Below are 27899 nucleotides of genomic sequence, written 5' to 3' on the forward strand. Positions count from 1 at the left end.
TGGTATCTCCCAGAAAAGAGCTTGTGCCCTTGTCTGGTACCCTCATTTCTGCCGCAGCCACAAAGGGACACCCCTATATCACCTGGCTCTAGAAGTCAGCAGGGCTTCCCCTTGTGGGTCTAGTAGAATGACAACCACTGGAGAAAGCATTTTTAAATAGCTACCACTTGAGGGCCCAGCAAGAGGCAACAGACCCAGGAACTCAGTCTTTCTGTGAAAGACTTATCAGCATAGCAGCAGTGTGAGGGGCATTCTTCTAATTAAACACACATCAAAGGACTGACTTCAAATCTTTTAAAGACCTTAGAGGGCAGATGCTCTCTTCACACTCTGTACTGTGCTCCAGAATGCCAGCGTCTCTTGGAAGATAGCTCTAACCTATGTCTGGTGCCCCAGTTTTTGTGGGCACAGGGGATGCTCCTTGATTGCCTGGCTCTGGTAGCCAGAGGGGCTTGCATTGTGAAGTCCCACAGATCTGTTAACAGTCCGAGGCAGTTCTTAGGACACTACACAGACACTGGAGTGAGACACACGTTTATTTAGTCTTTCTGTGAAAGAGGCCTGTTTACTTATCCTGGAGCCTCAGCCTGAGGGACAGCTTCAGATTTACCACTCATCTAGAGGCTGGGGCGGTAGTCTTGGGAACAGACACTAGTGACTTCCAAATGCATTCATCTAGAGCCCTGAATATTGCAGCTGTTGCCCAGAGGACACATCCAGACTGCCTGGTCTGGAGCCAGCAGGGTTTACAACTGCATTCCCAAAGGAACTTGAATCATTTGCATATGTCAAAAGCTACTGCCTGAGGGGTCTGGCTTCCAAGCACCCTGAAACTAGATGCTGACTGCGATCTTTCCCTTTATAACACTGACAGTTCTTGGCACACCACCGCCAGCCGGGAGCCATTAAAAAATAATACAGCAGACTACCTGGCCAATTACAAAGTTTCATGAGAAAGCCAAGATCTAGGGCAAGGAGGCCACTCCTTCAAGGCGGGGAGACACAAGTGTTTCACTTAATACACAGAAACAATCATAAAGAGTCAAGCAAAATACGGAAACAGAAAAATATGTTCCAAATGAAAGAATAAGATAAGACCTCGGAAAAAAACCTAAATGAAGTGGAGATGAGTAATTTACCCAATAAAGGGTTCAAAGTAGTGGTTATAAAGATGCTAACCAAACTTGGGAGAAGACTAGATGAATAGAGTAAGAACATCGATAGAGATAGAAAAATATAAGAAATTACCAAACAGAAGTCAGAGAGCTGAGGATCAAAATAACGAATGAAAAATATACTAGATCAGTTCCTCAGCCGAAGAAGGCATCACTGATCGTGAAGACAGGGCAAAGGAGTTCATCTAAGCAGATCAGAAGAAAAAAAGAATTTGAAAAAAGGAAGATAGCGTAAGGGACTTATTAGACAACATCAAGCAGACTAACATGTCTACTTCAAGAAAAAAGAAATATCTCAAATAAACAACCTAACTTTATACCTTAAGGAACTAAAAAAAGATAAACAAACTAAGCTTAAAGTTCATAGCTGGAAAGATGTAACAAAGATCAGAGTGGAGATAAATGATATCTAAAAGTTTCTAAACTAAAAAATGTTGACTAAAAAGACAACGGAAAATGTCAGTGAAACTAAGAGCTGATTCTTTGAAAATGATGACTGAGAAAACTTTAGCTAGATTTACCAAGGAAAAAAGGGAGTTCATCTTTCATTGTCCTATCTTTTTGCCTTTTCATACTGTTCATGGGGTTCTCAAGGCAAGAATACTCAAGTGGTTTGCCATTCTCTTCTCTAGTAGACCACATTTTGTCAGAACTCTCCACCATGACCCGTTCATATTGGGTGGCCCTACAGGGTATATGGCTCATAGTTTCACTGAGTTGGACAAGGCTGTGGTCCATGTGATCAGATTGGTTAGTTTTCTGTGATTGTGGTTTTCAGTCTGTCTGCCCTCTGATGGAGAAGGATAAGAGGCTTATGGGAGCTTCCTGATGGGAGAGACTGATTGAGGGGGAAATGGGTCTTGTTCTGATGGGTGGGCCATACTCAGGAAAACTTTAATCCAATTTTCTGCTGATGGGTAGGGCTGTGTTCCCTCCCTATTATTTACCTGGGGCCACCTAGACAGCATATTAAAAAGGAGAGACATTCCTTTGCCAACAAAGGTCCATCTAGTCAAAGCTGTGGTTTTTCCAGTAGTCATGTATGGATGTGAGAGTTGGACTTTTAGGAAAGCTGAGCACCAGAGAATTGATGCTTTTGAACTCTCAAGAGAAGACTCTTGAGAGTCCCTTGGACAGCAAGGAGATCCAACCAGTCCATCCTAAAGGAGATCAGTCCTGGGTGTTCATTGGAAGGACTGATGCTGAAGCTGAAACTCCAATACTTTGGGCCACCTGATTGGAAGAACTGACTCATCTATAAAGACTCTGATGCTAGGAGAGATTGAAGGCCAGAGGAGAAGGGTACAACAGAGGATGAGATGGCTGGATGGCATCACCGACTCAATGGACATGAGTTTGAGTAAACTCTGGGAGTTGGTGATGGACAGGGAAGCCTGGCTTGCTTCTGTCCACGGGGTCGCAAAGAATCAGGGACAACTGAGTGACTAAACTGAACTGAAACTGGTGGAGGTAATGAAGATAATGGCGACCTCCTTCGAAAGGCCCACTCATGTACTGCTACACTCAGTTCCCCCATCCCTGCAGCAGGCCACCATCAACCCATGCATTCACCGGAGACTCCTGGACACTCACGGGCGAGCCTGGGTCAGTCTCTTGTGGGGTCACTGCTCCGTTCTCCTGGGTCCTGGCGCTTAGAAGGTTCTGTGACCCCCAAGCACCTGTTTCCCCAGTCCTGTGTAAGTTCTGGCAGCTCTATGGTGGGGTTAATGGCAGTGTCCTCCAAGAGGGCTTATGGCACACTCTGGCCTACTATGCCCAGAGCCCCTGCCCCTGCGGCAGTCCACTGCTGACCCGTACCTCCACAGGGGACACTCAAACGCAGTTCTGTCTCAGTCTCTGTGGGGTCCTAAACGCGATTTGTCCCCTCTTACTGTCCCACTGGGGCTTCTCCTTTGCCCTTGAGCATGGGGCATCTCCTCAAGGTCTCTCCAGCGCCGCGCAGCCGCCACTCCCTACCCAATGGAGCAGGTTTTTTACGCGGGAGAGAGAATATAGTCAAAGTTGCCAAGGCACAGAGTGTGAAGTATTTTTAGAGGACCTTGATTTTTTTCCAGAAATGGTCTGTTTCATTCATGGGCCTCAGAAGAATTTTTTTTTTCCATGAATGTTACCGTGGATCAAGTTTCATCAGGATAATTCAATGTACAGAGTCATAGTGTTTGATTTATTTAAAGATTCAAGTCTCTGCTTCCATTCGTTCCCTTGAAGAATGTGGGTCCCTCATAATCAGGCATTGTCTTTGATTTTCATTGTTGATTATGTATGCTGTACACAAGTGCTTAATTTAGTAGTATCCATAGCCATAATAGCATGACATGCTTTAAAAAAAGAAAAGGCAGCAACAACAGCAAAACAGAACCAAAAAAGTTGTTAGTTTTAGCTGAGTCTATAATGTCAGAATCTGAGCATGTGTGCTTTTTATCTGTTCCTGAAGTGGGATTTTGCTGAACCATTTATCCTGGGTCATCCGGTTCCTCTTTTTAACTCCTGATGTCCATTTGTGAGGAGCTCATTTTCTGGGATTAGAAATAAACCACTTTATTTGTAAATTGAAAATTTATAAATTTATAAAAATCTAATTGGGCAAATACAAAGTAGTTCTTTAACCTTATCCTCATCAGCTCCATGGCATAATTAAGTTGGAATGTCTGTATATAATACAGAAATGTTCCCTTTAAAGTATTACCGGAGATTGAAGAGATGGAATCATTCTCAACAGCCACCAATGAACTTACTCGTTATTACTCAAAATGGTTTGCATTTGCTAGTATGGCATTATTCATTCTTTGGTCTTCATCTCTGCCTAGGAAGCCACCTGGTTTGGTGGAAATCATTCAGACATTGGAGTCAAATCAGCCAGGATTGAATACTTGTTACCTTGTTTGTTTTTACGACAAACTACTTTAATGTCTTGGATCCTTGGTTTCCTAGATGACAAGAGATTAATACTAGAACCTACTTCATGAGGTTTCAATGAGGATAAAATTAATTAATATATAAAGTCCAAGGTAGCATGTAGCAACCAAAAGTGACTACTAATTATTTTGTAGTAATATTTAAGAAACACCTTCTTAAAAGTCATCCGCTGTGTGCCTTTTACAGCATGAGAAGCTGATACATGAATTGGAAGAGGAGAGACACTTGCGTCTTCAGAGTGAGAAGCGCTTGCAGGAGGTGACACTGGAATCTGAGTGCAACAGAATTCAGATGCGCGGCCTGCAGCAGCAGTTCTCCAGGTACTGTTCTGTCCGGAGCATCTTGCTTCCTGAGCTGCATTGCTCCCCGTACCAGTTACACCTTTGCTTGAATTGCCACTGTGCAAGCTCGTGTTACATTTGAGAAGCTAATGACCAACAGTTTAGCTTCTAGCCAAGCCATCCAATTGCATTTGGACCAATCTTCTGGAACTTTCCATCTGTACCTCAGACTTGAATTTGTTGAACTTAGTTATCTTTTCTTCCCTAATGGCTTTTCAGAGTATCTTTCCAAAGTAAGATGAGTGGGCTATGTGGCCTGTAGGTGTGATCTGGGAAAGGCCAGTCAGGAGGATGCAGTTTTACTGGGCTTATAGTCCTATTTTCATGTAGAGAGAGTGTGAATCTTCCAGTAAACTCTTACTCCTTATTTAGAGTAATATTTAGAATCTGTTAAAATTAGAATCAGCGTTTTTCCTTTAAAAAACATAACTTGAATTCAAAATGATTTGGGAAAAGTAACTCTTTGATTTAATGTCAGCACAGTAAAAATCTTTCAACTTTCATATATGGTTAATATGAGGCCAGGTAACTTTTCAACCTATTATTTAAAATCTCTGCAGTTTCACAGAAGAAACACAAATTTGTGCAATTACAGTCCTAGAATCAGATCTAGGCACCCTATGAGGGACTTTGCTTTCATTTTTGTGTTTTACTTCACTTTGCAAAAACCAGGAAAATAATTTTTAACTCTTTTCTCCCTCATGAGGCTGTCTCAGATTCAAATTTTAAAAATTTCCCTAAGATTTTCTTCAGCAAGCTCTGTCTTGCCTTGGATTTACCATTGGGATTTGGATAAAATTGGTGATGTTAATTTTGCTTCCTCATCATGAGGCTTTTATATTGGTAACGGTTTTATCTGTGTTTCAGGAAGAGAGCAGAATTGAGCCTTTAGATGATTTATCTCATGGTGGCTCGTACCATGAATGTGTGTGATTTTGGTTTAGCAGCATCTTGGAGGAATAGGGTAGAAAGGATGGATGACTCCTCTGTGTTCAGAGTCATAATTTAACACCCTGTTCAACTCTTGGAGCCCATGATAATACAGGTGCTGTAGAAATGCACCAATCAATACTTTAACAAATGCATGTCCCACCCCTCACAGGCTATTACTTATACAACCTTGTGCTCAATTTTTCATTGTGTTTGATGGCAACTCTCACTTTATGTCTCCCACCTTGAAATAATAGCTCCTCCCCCACCCCCTGAAGCAACTTTGAAACAAGTACTGCTTTGTAATACTTGCCATTTTAATGATATAAGAAAGGAGGGTGCAGATCGTGCTACCCTTGTACCATCTAATTGAGATGTCTCTGTATTCAAGCTATTGATTTACAGGACGTGAGGCATCGGCACAGTAAATTATTTTCCTATGATGCCAGGCCATCTGCTGTAAATCAGATGACAATCCCATACAGATTTGAGTTGCACAAGAGTGGATGCTACATCCTAGGCTGATAAAGAAGATAATTATTTGTAAAACAGATAGTGCTTTTTTTTACAGACTGCTTTTGTGAAGATTTTTTTTCCCTCAACATAATCAGTTTTCTTGATAAGCTGCTTTGACACTGAAAGTTCAAGGCCAGTTACAGCCAGGCAAGTAATGTGAATCAGCAAAAGATGGGGGAGAAAGCATATATAACAGAGAAGATAATTATAGAATAATTTAAGTAGACCCACTAAACCACTGCTGATGGCCTTTCACATTTTAAACTTTGGTTTGTAAGATGTCTCTAGTTAGGCTTGTTTAAACAGTCCTGTTACTGTACTCTAAGTCTCTATAAAATCCTCACTACTACAAAACATGTCTATAGCACATCACCCTGAGACATCTGTTGTTGTTGTTCAGTCGCTAAGTTGTGTCTGGCTCTTTGTGACCCCACGAACTGAATCATGCCAACCTGGGACATGGTCAGTATCTAATTCAAATAATTGTATTGAACTTAAAAATTTTATTAGTCAACAAGTCCTTTTAGTATGTGATGATATCTGAGGTGTACTGTAGACATACTTTGAGTATTGTTCATGGGGTGAGTTTATTTTTAAAAATAATGTAATAGTCTGTTTTTTCAAAGGACGTGATGTGACTTAGAATAAAAGGCAGTTTTACAATAAGACTATTAAAAACAGAAAATGAAGACTATGAAAGGGAAGCATGCTTTCTGAGAGTAGGCATTTAATTTAGCTCTAAGATTCATGGCAGACATGATTAAAAGGAAAACGCAAGAGGACATGTAATTATTACCTCAGAGACAAAGGCTACTACTCTTTAGAAACATTATCTTTGGCAGTAGACTCATAGTAGAATGCATTTCATAGACCCCTCCAGAGGTGGCATTGAAGGATATGATAGACAATGGTCCAAGATAGTGCAAGTTATGATTAGTTCATAAAAGTATTGTTGCATCTGCTGTGTCACTTATGTCTATGAAGTTAAGCAACTTCGCCCTGCATGAATTAGGAATGTTTGGTCCATGTTTGTGTGAAAACAAGTAAAATAGGCAGAACTTCACTGCTCCGTATTCTCAAGCACTATATCTCAATTTCAGGGGGACATGTAGGTATACATGTGTTGTATCTTTCTAATACTCTTTTATGAATCTAGAGCACAAAGATATGAGATATTGAAGCCTGGGCTGAGTCAAATGAGTTATATTCATGGTATTGTTGATCATACTGTATCCATGGGAGAATCTAAACAGTAGTCAAGGAGATTCTGAGGCTCAGGTTCAGGAATGACATGAGGAATAATGAAGGGAAAAAAAGAATAATGAAGTTAGAAGATGGGACAGTTAGGTACATGTGTGAAGTAGAGTTCAGGTGTCAGAATGAGTGATTCAGAATGATTTGGAGGCTTGATTTTATACAATTTCAGTTAGGTGATGGGCTTGGTGGCTTAGAAGCACTGGGCAAACCTGGCTTGTGATTATCTGTGGTAATGAGTAACCGGATCACTTAGGTGATAAAAATCTATTAAAGTGTTGAATGAGTAGTTCTCTTTTATGTCACCACCAAACCTTCATCTATAAGGCCTTCCTCCCTCTTGACCTCTGATTAGGGTATAATGATTAGCAGGAGTCCAGAATTTGGGCAATTAAAAAAAAAATGTGGCCAGAGGTTACATAATTATCTCTAAGCTCATAAATCAGAAATTGCCTTCACTGAGGGTGATTCAGGCAGCCATAACAAACTTGATCCAGACCATTTACCTTCTTCAGTGTAAATTCAGAGAAGAAAAGGGATGCTGTCAAATTTAGCCTTCCTCATAGATGAGGGCATGAATCAAGCCAGATGCAGTAAGTACCTAAAGGCAGGTGGTGGTGTCATTAGGGCTGCCCCTTCTCTTATTGTTTAGTGATTAAATCAAGGATGCTTTCCAGATGTCAGAGCAATTGTTTAACCCATTGTCTGTGTTGTATACATGTCTGGGCATATTTTATGTGGGGTTAGCTTTGTGATTCCCCCCTATAATTCTATAACTCCCTTTAAACTCTTTGAACTGTGGTTGTCAAGCCAGCCAAGGTCAGTGGTGCAAACTGAGGTTATGGCACTTCCTTCCTTCCTATGTAAAGATAATTAGTGTTTGAACCCCAGTTTCATTGCTCCTTCAATGGCTCAGTAGGTAAAGAATCCTCCTGCAATTCAGGAGACACAGGTTCAGTCCCTGGGTCAGAAGGATCCCCTGGAGGAGGAAATGGCAATCCATTCTAGTATTCTTGCCTGGGAAATCCCTGGCAGGCTACAGTCCACAGGGTCGCAAAGAGTTGGACATGACTGAGTGAGTGAGCACAACTCATTATTCCACCTCGAGTGAATGAAGTGGCATTGACCAGGTAGGGTGTATTGAACTGGAGTACTGAGCAATGGCCACAGGACTGGAAAAGGTCAGTTTTCATTCCAGTCCCAAAGAAGGGCAATGCCAATGAATGCTCAAACTACTGCACAATTGCACTCATCTCACACTAGCAAAGTAATGCTCAAAATTCTCCAAGCTAGGCTTCAAAAGTACATGAATTGTGAACTTCCATATGTTCAAGCTGGGTTTAGAAAAGGCAGAGGAACCAGAGATCAAATTGCCAACATTCATTGGATCATTGAAAAAGCAAGAGAGTTCCAGAAAAACATCTACTTCTGCTTTATTCACTATGCCAAAGCCTTTGACTGTGTGGATCACAATAAACTGTGGAAAATTCTGAAAGAGATGGGAATACCAGACCACCTGACCTGCCTCCTGAGAAATCTGTATGGAGGTCAGGAAGCAACAATTACAACTGGACGTGGAACAACAGACTGGTTCCAAATTGGGAAAGGAGTACATCAAGGCTGTATATTGTCACCCTGCTTATTTAACTTATATGCAGAGTACATCATGTACACCGCTGGGCTGGATGAAGCACAAGCTGGAATCAAGATGGCCAGGAGAAATACCAATAACCTCAGATATGCAGATGACACTACCCTTATGGCAGAAAGTGAAGAAGAACTAAAGAGTCGTTTGATGAAAGTGAAAGAGGAGAGTGAAAAAGTTGGCTTAAAACTCAACATTCAGAAAACTAAGATCATGGAATCCAGTCCCATCACTTCATGGCAAATAGATGGGGAAACAATGGAAACAGTGACAGACTTTATTTTCTTGGGCTCCCAAATCACTGTCTATGGTGACTGCAGCCATGAAATTAAAAGACACTTACTCCTTGGAAGAAAAGTTATGACCCACCTAGACAGCATATTAAAAAGCAGAGACATTACTTTGCCAACAAAGGTCTACCTAGTCAAAGCTATGGTTTTTCCAGTAGTCATGTATGGATGTGAGAGTTGACTTTTAGGAAATGTGACTTCCAAAGAATTGATGCTTTTGAACTGTGGTGTTGGAGAAGACTCTTGAGAGTCCCTTGGACTGCAAGGAGATCCAGCCAGTCCATCCTAAAGGAAATCAGTCCTGAATATTCATTGGAAGGACTGATGCTGAAGCTGAAACTCCAATACTTTGGCCACCTGATTGGAAGAACTGACTCATTTGAAAAGACCTTAATGCTGGGAAAGATTGAAAGCAGGAGGATAAGGGGATAACAGAGGATGAGATGGTTGGATGGCATCACAGACTCAATGGACATGAGTTTGAGTAAACTCTGGGAGTTTGTGATGGACAGGGAGGCCTGGCTTGCTGCGGTCCATGGGGTCGCAAAGGGTTGGACAGGACTGAGCGACTGAACTAAACTGATCATTGATTTCTAAAAAACCGACCTGTGAAGAAATAAGCCACTCTACAGAGTACTAATTTCATCCAAAGCATGCATGATTTGCACAAGTATTTGTGTTGACCCCTTAGGAAACAATCGAATCAATGCATAGGTTATTACTAAAAACTGCTGTTCATATTAGACAATCAACTGCTTTTATTGTATGCACAATAAGATCGAATACAGTGAAAGTGAAAGTCACTCAGCCGTGTCTGACTCTGTGATCCCATGGACTGGACTGTAATCCATGGAATTCTCCAGGCCAGAAAACTAGAGTGGTTAGCCTTTCCCTTCTCCAGGGGATCTTGCCAACCCAGGGATCGAACCCAGATCTCCCACATTGCAGGTGGATTCTTTACCAGCTGAGCCATGAGGGAAGCCCAGAATACAGTATGTGTCCTCAAAATTATAGACTCCAGGTGGAGAAGCTTTGTGTACACCTAAGAAGCAAACAATGCATTTTTAGTTCAGCTGTAAATGAACGGACATTTGTCTAAATTCTGGACAGCCAGACTTCATATTTACTAATGTATATTTTCATGCAAAGACATGAGTCAAATCGAATGAAATAAATAATGGAGTAGTGAAACTAGCAGTAATAACATATGTGATCATCATGTGGAAACTCTATGCTGCAAATATATTTATGAAACTTTAAATTAGAATCAACCCGGTAGACTCACCATCAGGCAGACATCTTTTGTAAGCGATCTGCTGTTAGCAAATCACATCACACCCAAAGCATCAGGAATCAGTGTTTCTCTGCATCCTTGAAATATTCCAGGCATGGTGTGTGTGTGTGTGTGTGTGTGTGTGTGTGTGCTTGTGTGTGTGTGTGTGTTTATGCTCCACAGTGGAAATTTCAGTAACAGGAACAATTAAACTTTGTCACTCATAATTGACTAAGATAGTTAAAAATCACCCAAATGGAATCCAAGCTTGCAGTCTATCTCCAGAATTTCTCAGCACCTGTTTTGACCTTCTCTCCTGCACTGTTATCTGCTGCCTTGAAGCTGAAGCTATTTCTTTGCTTACTGTAAGGGGATTTGGCCTCTCACAGTTGATTGCTGTGCTTAAGTGCAGTCTGCTGCTTGCTGAACTTTAAGGAGATCTACATGGAGCTGGTTTTACCACTTAACTCCTTCACTGGCCACTGTTCACATTATCACATCTCAGAGACTTTATGGAATCCTAGGGTTCATTTTCTGTTGCTCATTTGGAAGCTGTAGGCACCTGACATAGAAGTGTGTGTTGAAGAAAGTAATCAGTTCAGTTCAGTTGCTCAGTCGTCTCCAACTCTTTGCGACCCCATGAATCACAGCACGCCAGGCCTCCCTGTCCATCGCCGGAACCTACCCAAACCCATGTCCAATGAGTCGGTGAAGCCATACAACCATCTCATCCTCTGTCATCCCCTTCTCCTCCTGCCCCCAATCTTTCCCAGCATCAGGGTCTTTTCAAATGAGTCAGCTCTTCGCATCATAGGAGTTTCAGCTTCAGTATCAGTCCTTCCAATGAACACCAAGGACTGATCTCCTTTAGGATGGACTGGTTGGATCTCCTTGCTGTCCAAGGGACTCTCTAGAGTCTTCTCCAACACCATAGTTCAAAAGCATCAATTCTTTGGCACTCAGCCTTCTTTATAGTTCAACTCTCACATCCATACATGACTACTGGAAAATGCATAGCCTTGACTAGATGGGCCTTTGTTGACCAAGTAATGTCTCTGCTTTTTAATATGCTGCCTAGGTTGATCATTACTTTCCTTCCAGAGAGTAAGTGTCTTTTAATTTCATGACTGCAGTCACCACCTGCAGTGATATTGGAGCCCCAAAAAATTAAGTCAGCCACTGTTTCCACTGTTTCCCCATCTATTTCTCATGAAGTGATGGGACGAGATGCCATGATCTTAGTTTTCTGAATGTTGAGCTTTAAGCAAGCTTTTTCAGTCTCCTCTTTCACTTTTATCAAGAGGCTCTTTAGTTCTTCATCACTTTCTGCCATACGGGTGGTAAAAGTAATGCGCCCTTCATTGTTCTGCCCACATATTCCTTTCTACCTCTGTACCTGTCTGGTGCATTAGAAGCACATTGTCTCTACATCTTTAGAAGGAGTGAAACATAAGAAGATGAGAAGAGCTGTCAGCTAACCTTTGGGCTGGGCTGTCAGCAGCTCAGGGCTCTTCTACTCCTGTTCTCCATTTGCTCAGTTCCCAGAGTGTTCTTCAACTTTAACCTGTCACTGAGGCTGGCTCTCCTGAGTGCATTGTTTCTCCTGATGAATGTAGACGGCACTTTCCTATTGATTTGGAGTTGCTGGTTCCATATGATCAGCAATATTTCTGGCTGAGACTTCTCATAAAAATGGAGGCTTCTCATTTGCTCCTCTGGGTAAATCTACCAGAAGTTTAAAATGACATGGGACTTCCCTGGTGGTCCAGTGGCTAAGACTCCATGCTCCCAATGCAAGGTCAGGGAACTAGATCCCACATTCCACAGGCCACAACCACAAAAGTAAAAATAGCAAAACAACATTGGTCAGATAGCTTCTCTTCAAATGGGAACAGATGGAATAAATGAGTTTGCATGGCATCTTTTAAAATGCTTGGTTAACATAATAAGAATCATACTTTGATGTCAGAAATCTGTATCTTAGTGATATAGTGAATAAGTCCTCACCTGAGCAAAGCAGAGAGGGTCTAAGATGAATTATATAGACAATGGAAAGAAAGGAGGCCTTTTAGAGCTCCCTGGGCAGCTTCTAACTTAATGTGAAACATTCCTTGATTCCCTTGTAGTTCTGCCTCTGCATAATACATGATGATCTTGTCACAATTAAAAAAAATTTCAACAGAGGTATATGTTGTTGAGTAGGCAGCATGAAAGTTATATTGCCCATTATTCATGTCTGGTAGAAAAGACTGTATTAACATAGAGTACAGTTCCAATTTCATTTCAGGGAGCCCTATTCTATGGAATATGAGGTTTTCTAATACCTCATTCTAGCCTCACTCCTAACTAGCTTAATAACTGTGGTTAAATAGTCTGACCTTTCTGGATCTCATTTCACTCATTTGTAAAATGAGGAAGTTGAATTGCATTATAGTTTTATATTGCTTTTTAGGCTTTTGAAAAGGCCATGTTTTAGAACTGAAATGCATTTCTTGAGTGAAGTTATAATTACACTATTATAACCAGGGTTCCTTGAAGTCCTAACCAGCAGGTTTCATGTTGAGAAGTTGAAGTGGATCGTCTTATTCTCCACGTTGTGATGACAATGATGCTTTTTGGAACGGTTTCACTGTGTCCATTTTGGTTACTTGCCTCTAGAGAAGTCGAGATGAGAAAACTGCCAAGCCTAGATGAAATATTTCTGTTGAGGCTAGTCATATTGAATCCTGAGAAACCTGGCTGGTAAAAGGAAGCAAAGATCCTCTGCTATGAACATAACCATTATTGCTCTCAGCTCTGATATTGTCTGCTTTAGGATTTATTTGAACTAGTTTGGGGGAAAGCTGGAACAGAGAAAACTTTATGACAACCAGAATTGTTTTCACTTCTGAACAGTTTCTCTGAAGGCATAGTCCTCAGTAAAAATACCAGTGATTTAGTCTCTCCTCCAAACATTTTTTTTTCAATTACCGATTATGACTCAATGTACTATACCCACCCAACACAGTTTTTCTTTTAAAAAAATAAATTCAAGATATGGGAGAATATATTTTAGTTAAGATTGAAAACTAAATTAATTCCTGCTCTGAATAACAAGTGCTTTTTGGTTGAAGTTTACAGAAAATCCATTTTTTAAATGTATAGTTTGATCAGTTTTGACAAGCATATGTCATATGACTACTACTACAGTCAAGATACAGAATATGTCTGTGCCCCTGAAAAGTTCCTTCATTTCCCTTTATTGTCTGTTCCCTCTCCACACCCTAAGACCCTGTCAATGACTGATCTGATGTCTGTCTTTGTCGTTTTGCCTTTTCCAGAAATTCTTCTTGTTTAAGTTATAAAGTGTTTTAACTTTTCTGCATATCTGGCTTCTTTTGCTTAGCGTCTTTTGAGATGCATGTGTCAGTGCTTCCTTCCCTTCGTTGCTCAGTCCTAGCCCCCTGTATAGAAATACTGGTACCGCCGTTTGTTTATCCACTCATGTGGTGAAGGGGTTCTTCCATATTTGGTGATTATAAAAGTTGCCCTAAACATACAACTTTCATACCCAAGTCTTAGTGAGCTTTCATTTCTCTTAGACAAATTACTAAAAATGGGATACCTGAGTCGTATAGTGAACCTATGCTTAACTTTACCAGAAACTGCCAAGCTGCTTTCCAAAGTCACTGTGACGTTTTGCGTTTCCATTGGCAATGTGTAGGGGTTCTCATTGTTCCATGGTGATAAATGCTTCTTGCAACACAAAACACAAATACATAAGATCACCCAAAACAACTGTTTGGCTTAATGAATTGTATTAAGGAGAATATCCTTGTAACCAACATCAAGTCAAGAAAGAGAATTCTGCCAGACCCCCCAGAATCCCTTCCGGGTGCCTCTTCCAATAAGTAACTATTATCATCTTCCTCCAATAAGTAACTATTATCTTGGTCTTAGAGCAGTAAATGCCTAGTGTTTTTAATAGTTTTTTAAAAAGTTTTATTAAAATATATCTTATTTACAATGATGTGTTAATTTCTTCTGTATAGCAAAGTGATTCAGTTATATATACATATATATATGTATACATATATATATATACATTCTTCTAATAGTCTTTTCCATTATAGGTTTTTGTAAGATATTGAATATAGTTCCCTGTGCTATATTTATCCTTGTTTATCTGTTCTATATATAGTAGCAGGTAGCTGTTAGTCTCAAACTCCTAATTTATCCCTGGCCCCCACATTTGGTAGTCATAAAATTGTTTTCTATGTCTGCGATTCTGTGTTAGTTTTGTAAATAAGTGCATTTGTATCATTCTTTAGATTCTGTATGTAAGTGATATCTTTCTCTTTATTTGACTTACTTTGCTTAGTATGATAATCTCTAGGTCCATCCATATTGCTGCAAATGGCATTATTTTGTTCTTTTTATAGCTGAGTTATTAAATATATAATATATATAGTGGAATATATACATATGCATATATGTATACATATATATGTATGCATACCCATACACACACATATATATATACACACACACATATACATACCCATACCACATCTTCTTTATCCATTCATCTCTAGATGGTTTAATAGTTTTTTTTGTTTGTTTTTTCATTTAATGTACATCCACATACTTTATCTTGTCTGTTTGTTATGAATATATCTTTTAGGTTTCTTTTAACCAGGGTTACCCTCCATCACTTGCTTTTTCTTCAGATTTATCTATTGAAAAACCTAGAGCATATGACCAATCTAGTTTCTCAGATAGAGTCTATATTTATTAGTTACTGTTCTTAGGACAATTCAATGTGCCCCCCTGGTCCTCCATATTTTCTGCAAAAGAGTATAGCTATTTCTATACATTGCTCTTAATAATGATCCAAATAAAGAGTTAAAGGTTGTTTATGCCTATTCAAGGGGGCAGAGAATATTTCTCATATCCCCATATACCTTTTATACTATTGCCTATGATCTTTACCATGATACTCTTTCAAAAACAATTTTGTTTGAATTTGGTAAAAAATGAGTGAATGAATACAAGAATGAATGAATACCTTCACTGAAGCAGAAAGGTGCAGTCAGCATTGTATAGCTACTATGAAAGACTTAGGTTAAACATATGGAAGAATTTTAAAGATAGTGTGTTTATGATAGAAATTTGCTGTCAAGAGAGATTTTAGAATGGCCATTTCTGGGAATCTTTAAAATTTTGAACATAATCATCATTCTTAGAGTTATAAACCAGGATGGCCTGGGAGGATGAGGAGCCCATTTTCCATTCCTGGGTTTCTATGATAGAGTGCTCACCTGTAAAAGATGAGTTCTCTGTTTCAGAATATACTTTTCAGAATTCCTGTCTGCAGGGCATGAAATGGAATTTGGTGCATTGAATGTTTGCTTCCCATAGGGTAAAGTTAACTCTCAGAGAGTGTTTTACGACCCTCAGATAACGTTTGTACGGGTCTGTCTAGGATAGAGAGGGGGACGGATGCAACAGCAGCCGTCTGAGTAGCGAGGACTGTCGTTCACATTACCTTTTAGGTCCATAGGCAGCGCGTTTAATGAACGGTATTCCCGCAGAGTGTATCTCTGCATGCTGATTGTAAACATTTGGAACTGTTCTTTGGGATCCTTTGTTTAATTTGTGAAAAATAATTCAGTGAAGATGGTCTTTGTTTATAAATGTCTACATCTGTTGCTAACAGACAGCCTCAAGCTTTTAAGAAGGTTCCCAGAGAATAAAGTAGTGAATTAGTTATGCTGAAACTATGGGATTGTGACAAAAGAAACATGTTGTAGTTTTCATTAACTTGTGTTTCAAGATTCTTTTTCACATTTATCCTGACCGAAGGTTTTTTACCTGTTGTTTGGAGGAGCAGCAAGTGACAGGATGCATTTTCTCAAGACACCAATATGAGCTTCATTTTGCATAGTCTCTATAACATTTCAGGCTGTTAAGTTTTATAGCAAGCATTGTTATTAATATTGATATCAACATGGCCACAGAAATGATGACATTTTACACTTTTATTTTTCAGTGTTTACAAAACCATTTCCTACATTATTTCATTTAATTCTCACATAATGTATGTATATACATGCTTTTTCATATTCTTTTCCATTATTGTTTATCACAGGATGTTGAATATAGTTCCCTGTGCTATACAATAGGACCTTGTTTATCCATCCTATAAATAATAGTTTGCATCTGCTAATTCCGAGCTCCTAATCTGCCTGTCCCCCATCCTCTTCCCATTGGCACCCACAAGTCTGTTTCTGTTTCATAGGTAAATTCATTTGTGTCATATTTTAGATTCCACATATAAATAATATCATATAGTATTTTTTTTAATTACTTCACTTAGTGTAACAATCTCGGGTCCATCCATGTGGCTGCAAATGGCATTATTTCATTCTTTTTTAATGGCTGAGTAGCTTCCATTGTGTATATACACCACATCTTCTTTATTCGCTCATCTGCAGATGGATGTTTACGTTGTTTCCGTGTCTTGGCTATTGTAAATAATGCTGCAGTGGACATGGGGGTGCGTGTGTCTTTTCAAATTGTAGTTCTTTCTGGGTACATACCCAGGAGGGGTGTTCCTGGATCACATGGCAACTCTTAAATAAGTACAGTGTTGAAACTTGAGAAACGAAGTAACTTGTTCATGGTCACATGGTGAGGTAGATGCCAACTGAGATACTAGAACATCTGATTTCTGGTCAGATATTCTTTCTCTTCTCATGCTCATTCATTTTGTAGTTTACAATCCATGGTAGAATATAAAGTTCCAGATGATATCAGAGGCAATTGTAGATCATACAGGTCTCAGTCTAGATCATAAATTTATGCCTTCTGCCACTAATGGTGTTGTTAAACTTGATTATCGCCACCTGACTGAAACTGTACCCAAGAGAAACATGGGCTAGAGGGATAGGTGAAATTATACCAGACTAAATGGAAAACTTGGTACCTATCATTTTCTTATTTCGGAATTCATAAGGAAAGTCCACTTGTATCCTTAGTGCCTCTTTTATGGTCTACATTATCAAGTTAACTCAGCTGATGTCTTTTTTTTTTTTTTTTCCATTTTCTTACAATATTTATTTCCTTTACTGGAAAACAGTGTTAGACAAATGGCAACAGGGCTCACCAAATGGACTCTATTATGTAGTTCACTTGGGCCCCTTGCTAGATCCTGATTTCCCTATTTGATGCGAAAAGCTCCTGAACGTCCAGTCTTTTCTCTGCTAAACTGTCTAAATAATGTATATTTAGGAGTTAAAGAAGCATATTTACAATATGCTTAGCCTTTGAGTCTCCAAGTCAGGGTCATGGAAGAAACTATTCTGAAAACAGTCCTTCCATAACCCAACATGTCCACAGATCACAAGTCCTGATCAAAGTTATAGATTTGGTTTTCACATTTCCAAGTAGAAAATCTTCTCCCTGGCAGTTCTTAAACTTTATCTGACAAATATTGTACACCCTCAGTCCAGGCTCCTCAATTTCTCACATCCCCATTAATACTCCAGCAAACAACAAAATGCATCCTCTTATGACAGTTCAATCCCACTTGAGCATCTACAGCCACTATTTGGATATAATCATGTTCTGAAAGCTTACTGGGTGTCCAACAGCAGCGAAGGTCGTCATTAGGATAGATGTGTTGGCACCAACAATACTGAAGTTTGGTTTTTAACTGCATTTTTTGTCAGTTTGGCTGGGGAGATCTGGACAGCTGGAAGTGAGCTTCTCCATCATTTTCTGTTTCTTTCTTTGTATCAATTTTCCACCTGTGAAGCCCAACACCCCACCCCCAAGAGCAGCTGCAATTCCTGCCACTTTGAAGCCTGCAAGGAGGCCAGTCGGGCCCCCCCACCACTCCTGGGATGAGTGCTCCTGCCACAGGCAGGGCTGCCAGCTTGTATTTTGCAGCCTTCCCCAAGTTTTTGGTTCCCTCTTCAGCATTCACAGCAGCACTGTTGACATGGTCCTCAATGCTGTCAGTCTTCTTCTGCTGAGAATTCACTAGGAGAGAGAAATCAGTGACCAGTTGGCTAAGTTCAATTAAGTCCACTTCTAAGGTCTCCCATGATTCTGCAGCATTTTGATCTCGAGGAATTTCAGGCAATGCATAAATCTGAGTCATGCTCTGAGGATCAGCTTCATCTTCAGTACTGTGAAATGTTCCACCAACAGTCATGGATCTGGTCAAAGAAGGCTGTAAAAAAGTTTCTTCATCATTAAATTGTTTCTTAAGTTCTTCTACAGATTCCAGATGGAGCTGGAGAAATTCTGCTGTTGCCGCTGATGCTTCTTCTTTAACAGGATCTATCATTCTCTTCAGAAGTCCTAGGTCATCCTTTCGCACTTTCAAGCAAAGCTTCTCCATTTCTCGGATATTGGAGCGGAATTGCTGAACTGTACGTCCTGCATTGATATGCTCTTCATGCAACTTGTCCCATATTCTGCACCTCTGATACTCTTTAATCCAACAGCACTTGAAGAGGACAGGCGTTACTGATGAACACACCCTCACAGTTCAGAAAACTTGCCACTTCTCAATATTTATCTGGTGCTTTCTTAACCTCTCCAGATCTGTCGGAATTACTATCTTAGTACATTTCTGGATAGCTGGTTCAAGATGCCATAATTTCACTTTTTCTTCATCTTCAGACATCCTAAAAAAATGCTGTGTCTCTCCTACTTGCAACAATTATCTTCTCCACTCATGTAGAAAAACCTCCCTCTGGGGCACTCAGCTGATGTCTTTGTAGTGCATTATCAAATTAGCTAGGCTGATGATAAAGTTAGCATTTCCAAACATCCAGGCTACCATCAAATTACAGTTCCATTTATTACATGGACTCTCTGGTCATTGAATTTAACTGAATTGACCTAGATTTTCCCGCTGCAGTTGGCTTGGACAGTATGTGTTTAGTTAACAAATCCCAGATCCAGATTCACTTTTTCCTGATGCTGTTTATAGCATTCCACTTGCTCATCTAATTATTATACAGACCTTAAGCACATAATTACATATTTTTCTTGCTAACATTTTTGGACCCCGGTATGATGTATTTCTTCTAGTAGACTATAATCTTCTTATGGTTCTAGATTGATATATAACAGGTGCTCAGTAAATATAATAAATGAATCAAGTAGTATTTCCAGCAGGCCCTGTTATTATTCTTGTTACCACGTATTAAGACCTCACTGTGGGTGACATTTGGCCATTCTGGTGCACCATGTTTACTAAATAATTTTCAAGATGTCTTATTAATTTTAATTTTACTTTTATATTATTACATTTTTTTTTCTTTCCATTCAGGCAGTATTAAGTCTTTCCATTCAGTTGCATTAAGAGGTTGCAGGCACTTTTGAGATCCAAGTGTAACAATTTTTTTTTTTTTTAAATGACAACATTGATTTGACTCTGTGTTAAGTAGAGGAAAGGAGCATGCATTAAGTCAGTTCTGTACCCTGTCCCTCAGGATTTTATGGGAAAGTCACACTTGCAAGAAAAAAAAAAAAAAAAAAAACCAGCAAAAAAACCCCTGAGGTTAGATGAAATCAAATTTTTGCTGCAAGAAAGGGAGAGAAAAATGACCTAAGAAAAATTCTGCTAGTCAGAAAGAGACTCATTTGAGATGAGAATTAAAGCATTGGGGGTGAGGAGAATTTAATTGAAAACTGAAGAAGGGGGATTTTAGGTTAAGAGAACAGAAGACAAAGGTGTGCCTAAAGGTGTGAGTATTCCCAGTGGGTCTCAGAAGCAGCTGACAGTCCTGTGTGGCTGGGGTTCAGTTCCTATCAGGCTCTTATTTCATCACACCAGTCCTTTGAATTAGGCCTCCGGCATGGCCTTGCATCTTGGATCTAGTGAAAGAATGCCTGGCCCACCTTTGCAGTGTTGATGTTAAGAGCATCTCAATCACTCAAGTCAGTCTTACTTTGAACCCTTTCCCTGAAGCCCAACGGTCACCTTTCATGTCAGAAATACTTTAAGGATTGATTTCTGTTCCCTCAGCAATTCACATTATTGTCAAGAGAGTTCCCAGTGAAATAGTAATATATTCAGTATACTTCCAATATGCATGACACATATAACACTTACAAGTCTATTGCCTTTTCAGAAACAATCACCAAAGCACACAATATGTTATCAGGAAATACCCTATAGGTCTTTGTAATGGATTTGAATAGCTTCAAGATGTTGCAGACCTAGACTTTCTCAACAGTCTCTCTTGAGTAAATAATCTAATAGTGGAGGAGTAAGGTTAGGGAAACTGTTTCAGTATACTGAAAGCTTGGTTTAGGAAAGGCCAGGGCAGTTCATGGGGTCGCAGAGTCGGACACAACTGAGCGACTAAACAACAACAAGGACCTTGGAGGTTACAGTGATGGTGAGAACGTCCATCATTTGATATAACCTGGAGAGGCAAAAGACTTAAGTCTAAAGGCACAAGGAGAGAACTCCTTGGATGTGATTAATGACAAAGCTGCATGCTTGAAACTTCTATGATGACCCTTCTACGATGCATATGTTTAACTCACTTAGCTTTTATTGGCAGCTAAGGGGAACTAACCATGTGCTGGATTCTCTTCTCAGTATCAATATCAGTTCAGTTGCTCAGTCGTGTCTGACTCTTTGTGACCCCATCGACTGCAGCATGCCAGGCCTCTCTGTCCATCACCAGCTCCCAGAGTTTACTCAAACTCATGTCCATCGAGTTGGTGATGCCATCCTACCAACTGATCCTCTGCCGTCCCCTTCTCCTCTTGTCTTCGATCTTTTCCAGCATCAGGGTCTTTTCCAGTGAGTCAGTTCTTCACATCAGGTGGCCAAAGTATTCATCTTCAGCATCAGTCCTTCCAATGAATATCCAGGACTGATTTCCTTTAGGATAGACTGGTTGGATCTCCTTGAAGTCCAAGGGACTCTCAAGAGTCTTCTCCAACACCACAGTTCAAAAGCATCAGCTTGAAAGTGCTCAGCTTTCTTTATAGTCCAACTCTCACATCCATACATGACTACTGGAAAAACCATAGCTTTGACTAGATGGACCTTTGTCCGCAAAGTAATGTCTTTGCTTTTTAATATGCTGTCTAGGTTGGTCAGAGCTTTTCTTCCAAGGAACAAGTGTCTTTTAATTTCATGGCTGCAGTCACCATCTGTGGTGATTTTGGAGCCCAAGAAAATAAAGTCTGTTACTGTTTCCATTGTTTGCCCACATATTTCTCATGAGGTGATGGGACTGGATGCCATGATGTTAGTTTTCTGAATGTTGAGTTTTAAGCCAACTTTTTTATTCTCCTCTTTCACTTTCATCAAGAGGCTCTTTAGTTCTTCTTCGCTTATCTGCCAGAAAAAAAATCTACTTCTGCTTTATTGACTATGCCATAGCCTTTGACTGTGTGGATCACAACAAACTGGAAAATTCTGAAAGAGATGGGAATACCAGAGCACCTAACCTGCCTCCTGAGAAATATGTTTGCAGGTCAAGAAGCAACAGTTAGAACTGGACATGGAACAACAGACTGATTCCAAATCAGGAAAAGAGTACATCAAGGCTGCATATTGTCACCCTGCTTATTTAACTTACATGCAGAGTACATCATGCGAAATGCCAGACTGGATGAAGCACAAGGTGGAATCAGGATTTCTGGGAGAAATATTATTAATCTCAGATATGCAGAAGACCCCACCCTTATGGATTCTCTTCTAGGTGCCAGGAATACAGTAGTGAAACAAAACAGAAAAATGTCCCTTCTTCATGAAGGAAACATAATACTATAAGTAATTTAATTCTTAAAACAACTCTCCTTAGAAAATATTCCTGCTATGTCTGTTTTATAGATGAGGAAATTGAAGCTCATAAGGGTTGAATAACATAACCATCATCACACAGTTTGAATGTATTGTAGCTAGGATTTGAACTCAGCCTGATTCATTACTCTAGACAATTTTCTATTACCTATGAAAGAGCAAGTGAGCTAATATTTACTGAGTATTAACCTTGTATCAGTAACTTTTGAGACTGCTTTAAACATGGAATCTTATTGCTTGTAATCCTGTGAAGAAGTATTAGTATCCATATTTTATAGACAAGAAAAATAAGGCTTAGAGAAGTTAAGTAATTTACAAGAGGTCACCCAGCCACTAAAGAGCTGAGCCAGGATTCAGCTCAGGTCCATCCCTTAAGATATATTTTCCTCCTATTTGTACTATTTGTACACTATTGTACACTACTATTTGTACACTACAAATAGTAATAGATGTTAAGCATCTCAAAACTTCAGTATTTGGCTCAATGCAATTTTTATCTTTGGAGCAAGTAAATATAGTTAGTGTTTTGGATATGTATCAGTTTACTGAAATTTTTTCTTTCAGTGTTTTCAGGAAGCAATGTGTATCTACTCATTGCTTGTTATATGTTCTGAATGATTGACAAGTTTTATCATTTTGCATAGGACATAAAATGCTGTTTCAGGTATATATTTTCAAGCCAACTCACCCTAAAAGTTATAATAATTAAGTTCAAATATGATTGCATCCTATTTTAGAATTACTTATTTAAGTAATATTTAGCAATTTGAGAAACTCATCTTTAGTAAAATTTGAAGTAAATATTAGATATAAATACAATGGTATATGAAGTCCAATATTATTACTATTGTACTCCTTCTCAAAATAGTATCTCATCCAAGTTTCCTCCTTATTTTCAACATTGTAATCAACACTTTTCTCTTTATTTTCATATAATCATCAAATCATCAGAAATAAGAGAAAAAATACCAGTAGTAAAAGGTAGATAAATATTATACTGCAATTTATCTAAGAAAGAAGTGAGATTTGCTCACATCTAAACACATATATGGAAAGAGGTGTATTTAGAAGGATAACACTTTAAAGATGGTTAGTTAGAGAGAGGATGAGATAAGAATAAAAACTAAATTTCTCTGAATAGACTTTTTTTTTTTTAGGATTTGACTTTTAAAGTACATGAATGTTCGATATAATTGGAGCTTATCATCTAACTTAAGAATTCTGAAAATTGAAAGCACAATAAAACAAATATATCTAACTGTAAATTGAGTTGATGGCCAAACTACACAGAGTAGAATCCTTAGAAGTGACTTTAAGACAGAGAAGTTTATCCATTTATAGAGGGATATATGTTGAAGACCAAAAGAAATATACATTATGCTGTACACCTAAAACTGATACAGTGTTATATGTCAAATACGTAAGTAAAAATAAAAATGAATAAAATAATAAATTCAACTGTCTGAAAAATAAAGACAAAAAAATGTAATTGTTTTTAGTAGACATAGTTTTGGAGGTCTTGTTGCTATTGTTAGTCTGAGACTTTTTTTAAAAAAGACAAGCCAATTTGAAGACTTCTACCCTTCAAAAATGTCTCAATTTGTGCATCAGTGAGAATAATAACAGTAGTATATTGAAATGCATCTGCCATGGATAAATCCTTTTGTTCATAATGATACAAAACAAGCCTTAGAGGATGCTGAGAAACCAACTCATTATTTTCAAAACCAATATCAAAGGAAAGGATTCAAGCATTTATTGTGTCTTTCCTTTAAGAACTATAACTAACAGGCTGTTGAGGGATGTTTCTCTTTATAGGATGTTTCAGCTGATAAATGAGGAAAGAATGATACAATTAGAATATATTTTGCAACTCTTAATGAAACAATGGATCTAGGCAATGAGCATCTTTGGCTACTAGCATAACAGAAAAGACAATTGTCTGTATGTACCTCCTGATAGAAATACACACTGCCACGTATGCAAGCATCTTACCAAACCTTGAACCTGAATGCAATCAAGCTTGCAGATCTAATCACCAGTTTACAGGCGACATCATGAAAATAGGTTGGGCAAAATTCAAACTGCAGGGAAAAAAAAAAAACAAAAACACTGCAGGAACCTCTATAGGACAAATAACCTGGTTTCTTTAACAAGTAAACTGCAAGGGAAAAAAAAAGGTAGAGAGAAAATCTGTAGATTACTCAAGAGACATCATGTGGACCTTATTTGTCCTGATTTGAACAAACAATAAAAAGAAAACAAATGAGATACTGGAATGTATGAAATGGTTGGAAGATGTGTATCCTTCCTGGATATTTTATACAGTTCCTGTTTTGTTTTGTTTTTACTGTAGTAATATATATTTGCATTTTAAAAAAGAGTCTATATTCTAAATATACATACTGACACAAATATGTGATTTGCTTTAAATCACCTGGAAGAAGGATGAGGAGTAAATGTGAAACCTTATTGGCCATGTTGTTATTGTTCAGTCGTGTCTGACATTTTTGCAACTCCATTGACTGTAACTCGCCAGACTTCTCTGTCCACGGGACATCCCAGGCAAGAATATTGGAGTGGGTTGTCATTTCCTTCTCCAAGGCATCTTCCTGACCCAGGGATCAAACTCATGTCTCCTGCATTGCAGGTGGATTGTTTACCACTGAACCACCTGGGAAGCCCCCTATTGACCATTTGTTGATTATAATTAATCTGTGTGATAAACACATGAGAATTTCTTATCCTGTAAACCTCTACTTTTGTAGATATTTGCAATTTTCACTAAAGGAAAAGAATATCTCAGAAACATGCTCTTTATTATTGTGGTTTATTAGCTGTAATCTTAGTGCTAAAGAAATTAGCAGAATTTAATACAATTACTCTTTCATTTGTAGGCCTGTTATTTTTCTAAAATTAACTTACATAGCCTACTGTTAACATTTATAGGGGCCTTGAGTGAGAGTAAAGTGGTACCCATGTTCTTTGTGTCCAATATGTAAGTCACAAGTCAGGCTAGTGAACTTCCAAATGAAGTACGTTCTATTCCCTTATCTAGATGAGTGCACCTTCATCATGTTCTGGAAAACCAAATCTGAGTTGAAAATTCTCAGTTTTGTTTCTGTGTTTTGTACAAGACCTCCAGTGTCTGACCCCTGGCCTGCAGCCCAATCCTTTGGTCATCTTGCTTTTTATTCCCATTCCCCATCTTCGCTTACTTTGTTGTTCAGTCACTAAGTCATGTCCAACTCTTTGCGACCCCATGGAATGCAGCATGCCAGGCTTCCCTGTTTTCACTGTCTCCTGGAGCTGGCTCAGACTCATGAGTCAATGATACCTTTGAGCTATCTCGTCCTCTATCGTCCCCTTCTCCTGCCCTAGTCCTTCCCAGCATCAGTGTCTTTTCCAGTGAGTTGGCTCTTCGCATCAGGTGGCCAAAAATTGGAGCTTCAGCTTCAGCATCAGTCCTTCCAGTGAATATTCAGGGTTGATTTCTAGGATTGACTGGTTTTATCTCCTTTTTGTCCAAGAGACTCTCCAGAGTCCTTTCCAGCACCACAATTCAAAAGCATCAATTCTTCAGTGCTCAGCCTTCTTTATGGTCCAACTCTCACATCTGTACATGGCTTCTGGAAAAATCATAGCTTTGACTGTATGGATGTTTGTCAGCAAAGTGATGTGTCTGCTTTTTAATAGACTGTCTAGGTTGGTCATAGCTTTTCTTCCAGGGAGCAAGTGTCTTAATTTCATGGCTGCAGTCACCATCTGCAGTGATTTTGGAGCCAAAGAAAATTACAAGGAGCCTCATTATACCTATGTGTACAACCCAGGTTTCCTGTTTACAGCCTTTTCACACACCCTGTATGCTGCCAATCCTTGGGCCTTGAGTATATACAGAGGCCTGTACAGGTCCTAGAAGCAGACTCAGGGCCTTTTGGAAGTAAATACCTGATTTTAAAGTACCCAGAGCATCCTGAGGCCAAGGAAACGTACAGATTCTTCAAGGGTGCATATCCTCTTAATCCTGAGGAGTCCTCCCTTCGTGGAAATTGGTGATTACCAGAGGGTCAGAGCAGAGCCTTCTAAGGCTCAGGGCCCAGAGCTTGACATATTGTGCCTGGGGCCAAGGGAGGTAGGTCTCTGTGAGGTTGAATTCTAAAATTCTTATAAGAAACCCTTAATTTGGCTCACACTGTTTGACATTTTTCATTCCTTTTGGTGTTCAACTTTTGCAAATATTGACAGCAATTTAGCTAAAATACAAACTGAACATTCATCCTCTCTTTAAAAATTTTGTTTTGCTCTCAAGTATATTTAGCAACTTCAAAGGATTTAGCTACCCATTCACTTGGTAGAATTAACACCAGATTAGATCAAGGGAAAAAAAAAAAAGTGTAAACCATCCTTAAAGGAAGAGTTGATTGTTGTTTGTATAACATCCAAGGCAGGGGTCCTGGTCCACCTAGAGTCTACAACAAACATACTGCTCTGAGCAGAGAAGAGCGAGAGAGAAAGAGAGACTGTTTTGATCAGTTGGCAGAAAACTTTCCCAGAACAGGGGAGGATAATCCCATGGGACATCTGGAAGCAGAATTCAGCAAGGATAACTGCCCTGGTTGCCCTCTGGTCCGTCATCTGGGGACAAATTTCATTCTAAAAATTGCTGAAAATTATAAGCCAGCAGTCGATGCCATGCAAACAGCTGGCCCTGGATCAGCTGTGACAGAGAGAAGACAGTTAGCTCTAGGACAGTGGACCCACCATGTTGACCTTGGGCCCAATTTAGTAGCATCTGGACCTTTGTAAAAGGCAAATGATAAAGTAGTGCTGACCATAATTTTCTATTACGCTAAATGGCTGCTGCTCATCTGTCTACACAGCGACATGGAAAGGATTCCAGTCTTCTCTATCTCACTGCAGATGGCATTGCTGTTATTGTGGCTGATAGTTTCAGCTCAAAGTTAGCAGCACAAGTAAAGCTACTAATTATACTGTTAATGCATTCCTTTAGCAGATTTTTATGAGTGGTTTTACTGTGTGTATCAGGCATTGTTACAGACATCGTACGTGTGTCTGTGTGCATTCATTTAGTCCTTGCAGTTAACCAATGAAATGAATAGCTTCATAACTATTTAAAGATGAGTAAACTGAAACTCCGAGAGCTAGGCATAAAATTAGTAAGGACTTCTGTATAGTATTTGATACACTGTTTTCAACTTCCAAAGTTTTAGGCTCTTTCTATCTTCTGTGCTGCCTTTATCTTCCCATGTTCTTCTCTGGAGAATTTGTGCTTCTATATCGCAGCCAGAATTTGGTTTCAGTATCTTCCCATATACTCCCTTAATTCACCTGGAATCTTGGTGTATATTTTTGAGGTATTCTTCCACTCATACTCTGTTATGCCTCTCTTCCTAGAATTAAAATGTTATATGGTATTCCACTAATTTATCTTTTCCTCTATGGTCATTTTTTCTGTATTTTTCATTTTAGCATCCTGTTGAGCAAGTATTCAGCATAGTTCAATATGAATGAGACTCGAGTGAATTTGGAACTGATTACAATGAACAGTTTCATCAACGTTACCCCTCTATACACCAAAAGTTCCAGGGCTCAATCTGCTTTGGGTCATGGTACTGTAATGGGGAATATTCTTGTTTGCATGGAAATCATGGAAGAGAGGTATAAGGAGGCAGTCATCACAGTAGTATTTG

The 27899-nt window shown here is 39.2% G+C and overlaps 2 protein-coding genes across 2 annotated transcripts in view; one reads left to right on the plus strand and one right to left on the minus strand.

Moving 5' to 3' along the window:
- The window catches only part of NCKAP5 (NCK associated protein 5), a 1007389-nt gene that overhangs the window by 500784 nt on the left and 478706 nt on the right, over positions 1-27899 (plus strand). Inside the window, exon 5 of the mRNA XM_061135363.1 lies at positions 4299-4432. Coding sequence (XP_060991346.1) covers positions 4299-4432 — 134 coding nt within the window. The remainder of the gene's footprint in view (positions 1-4298; positions 4433-27899) is intronic.
- On the minus strand, positions 18036-19100 carry LOC133050982 (syntaxin-17-like). Its single transcript, XM_061135364.1, is given in 3 exon segments — positions 18036-18233; positions 18235-18834; positions 18910-19100. Coding segments are annotated over 3 exon segments (909 nt in total). The 5' UTR covers positions 19039-19100; the 3' UTR covers positions 18036-18053.

Source organism: Dama dama, chromosome 33, assembly GCF_033118175.1.
Source record: "Dama dama isolate Ldn47 chromosome 33, ASM3311817v1, whole genome shotgun sequence".
Taxonomy (NCBI): Eukaryota; Metazoa; Chordata; class Mammalia; order Artiodactyla; family Cervidae; genus Dama; species Dama dama.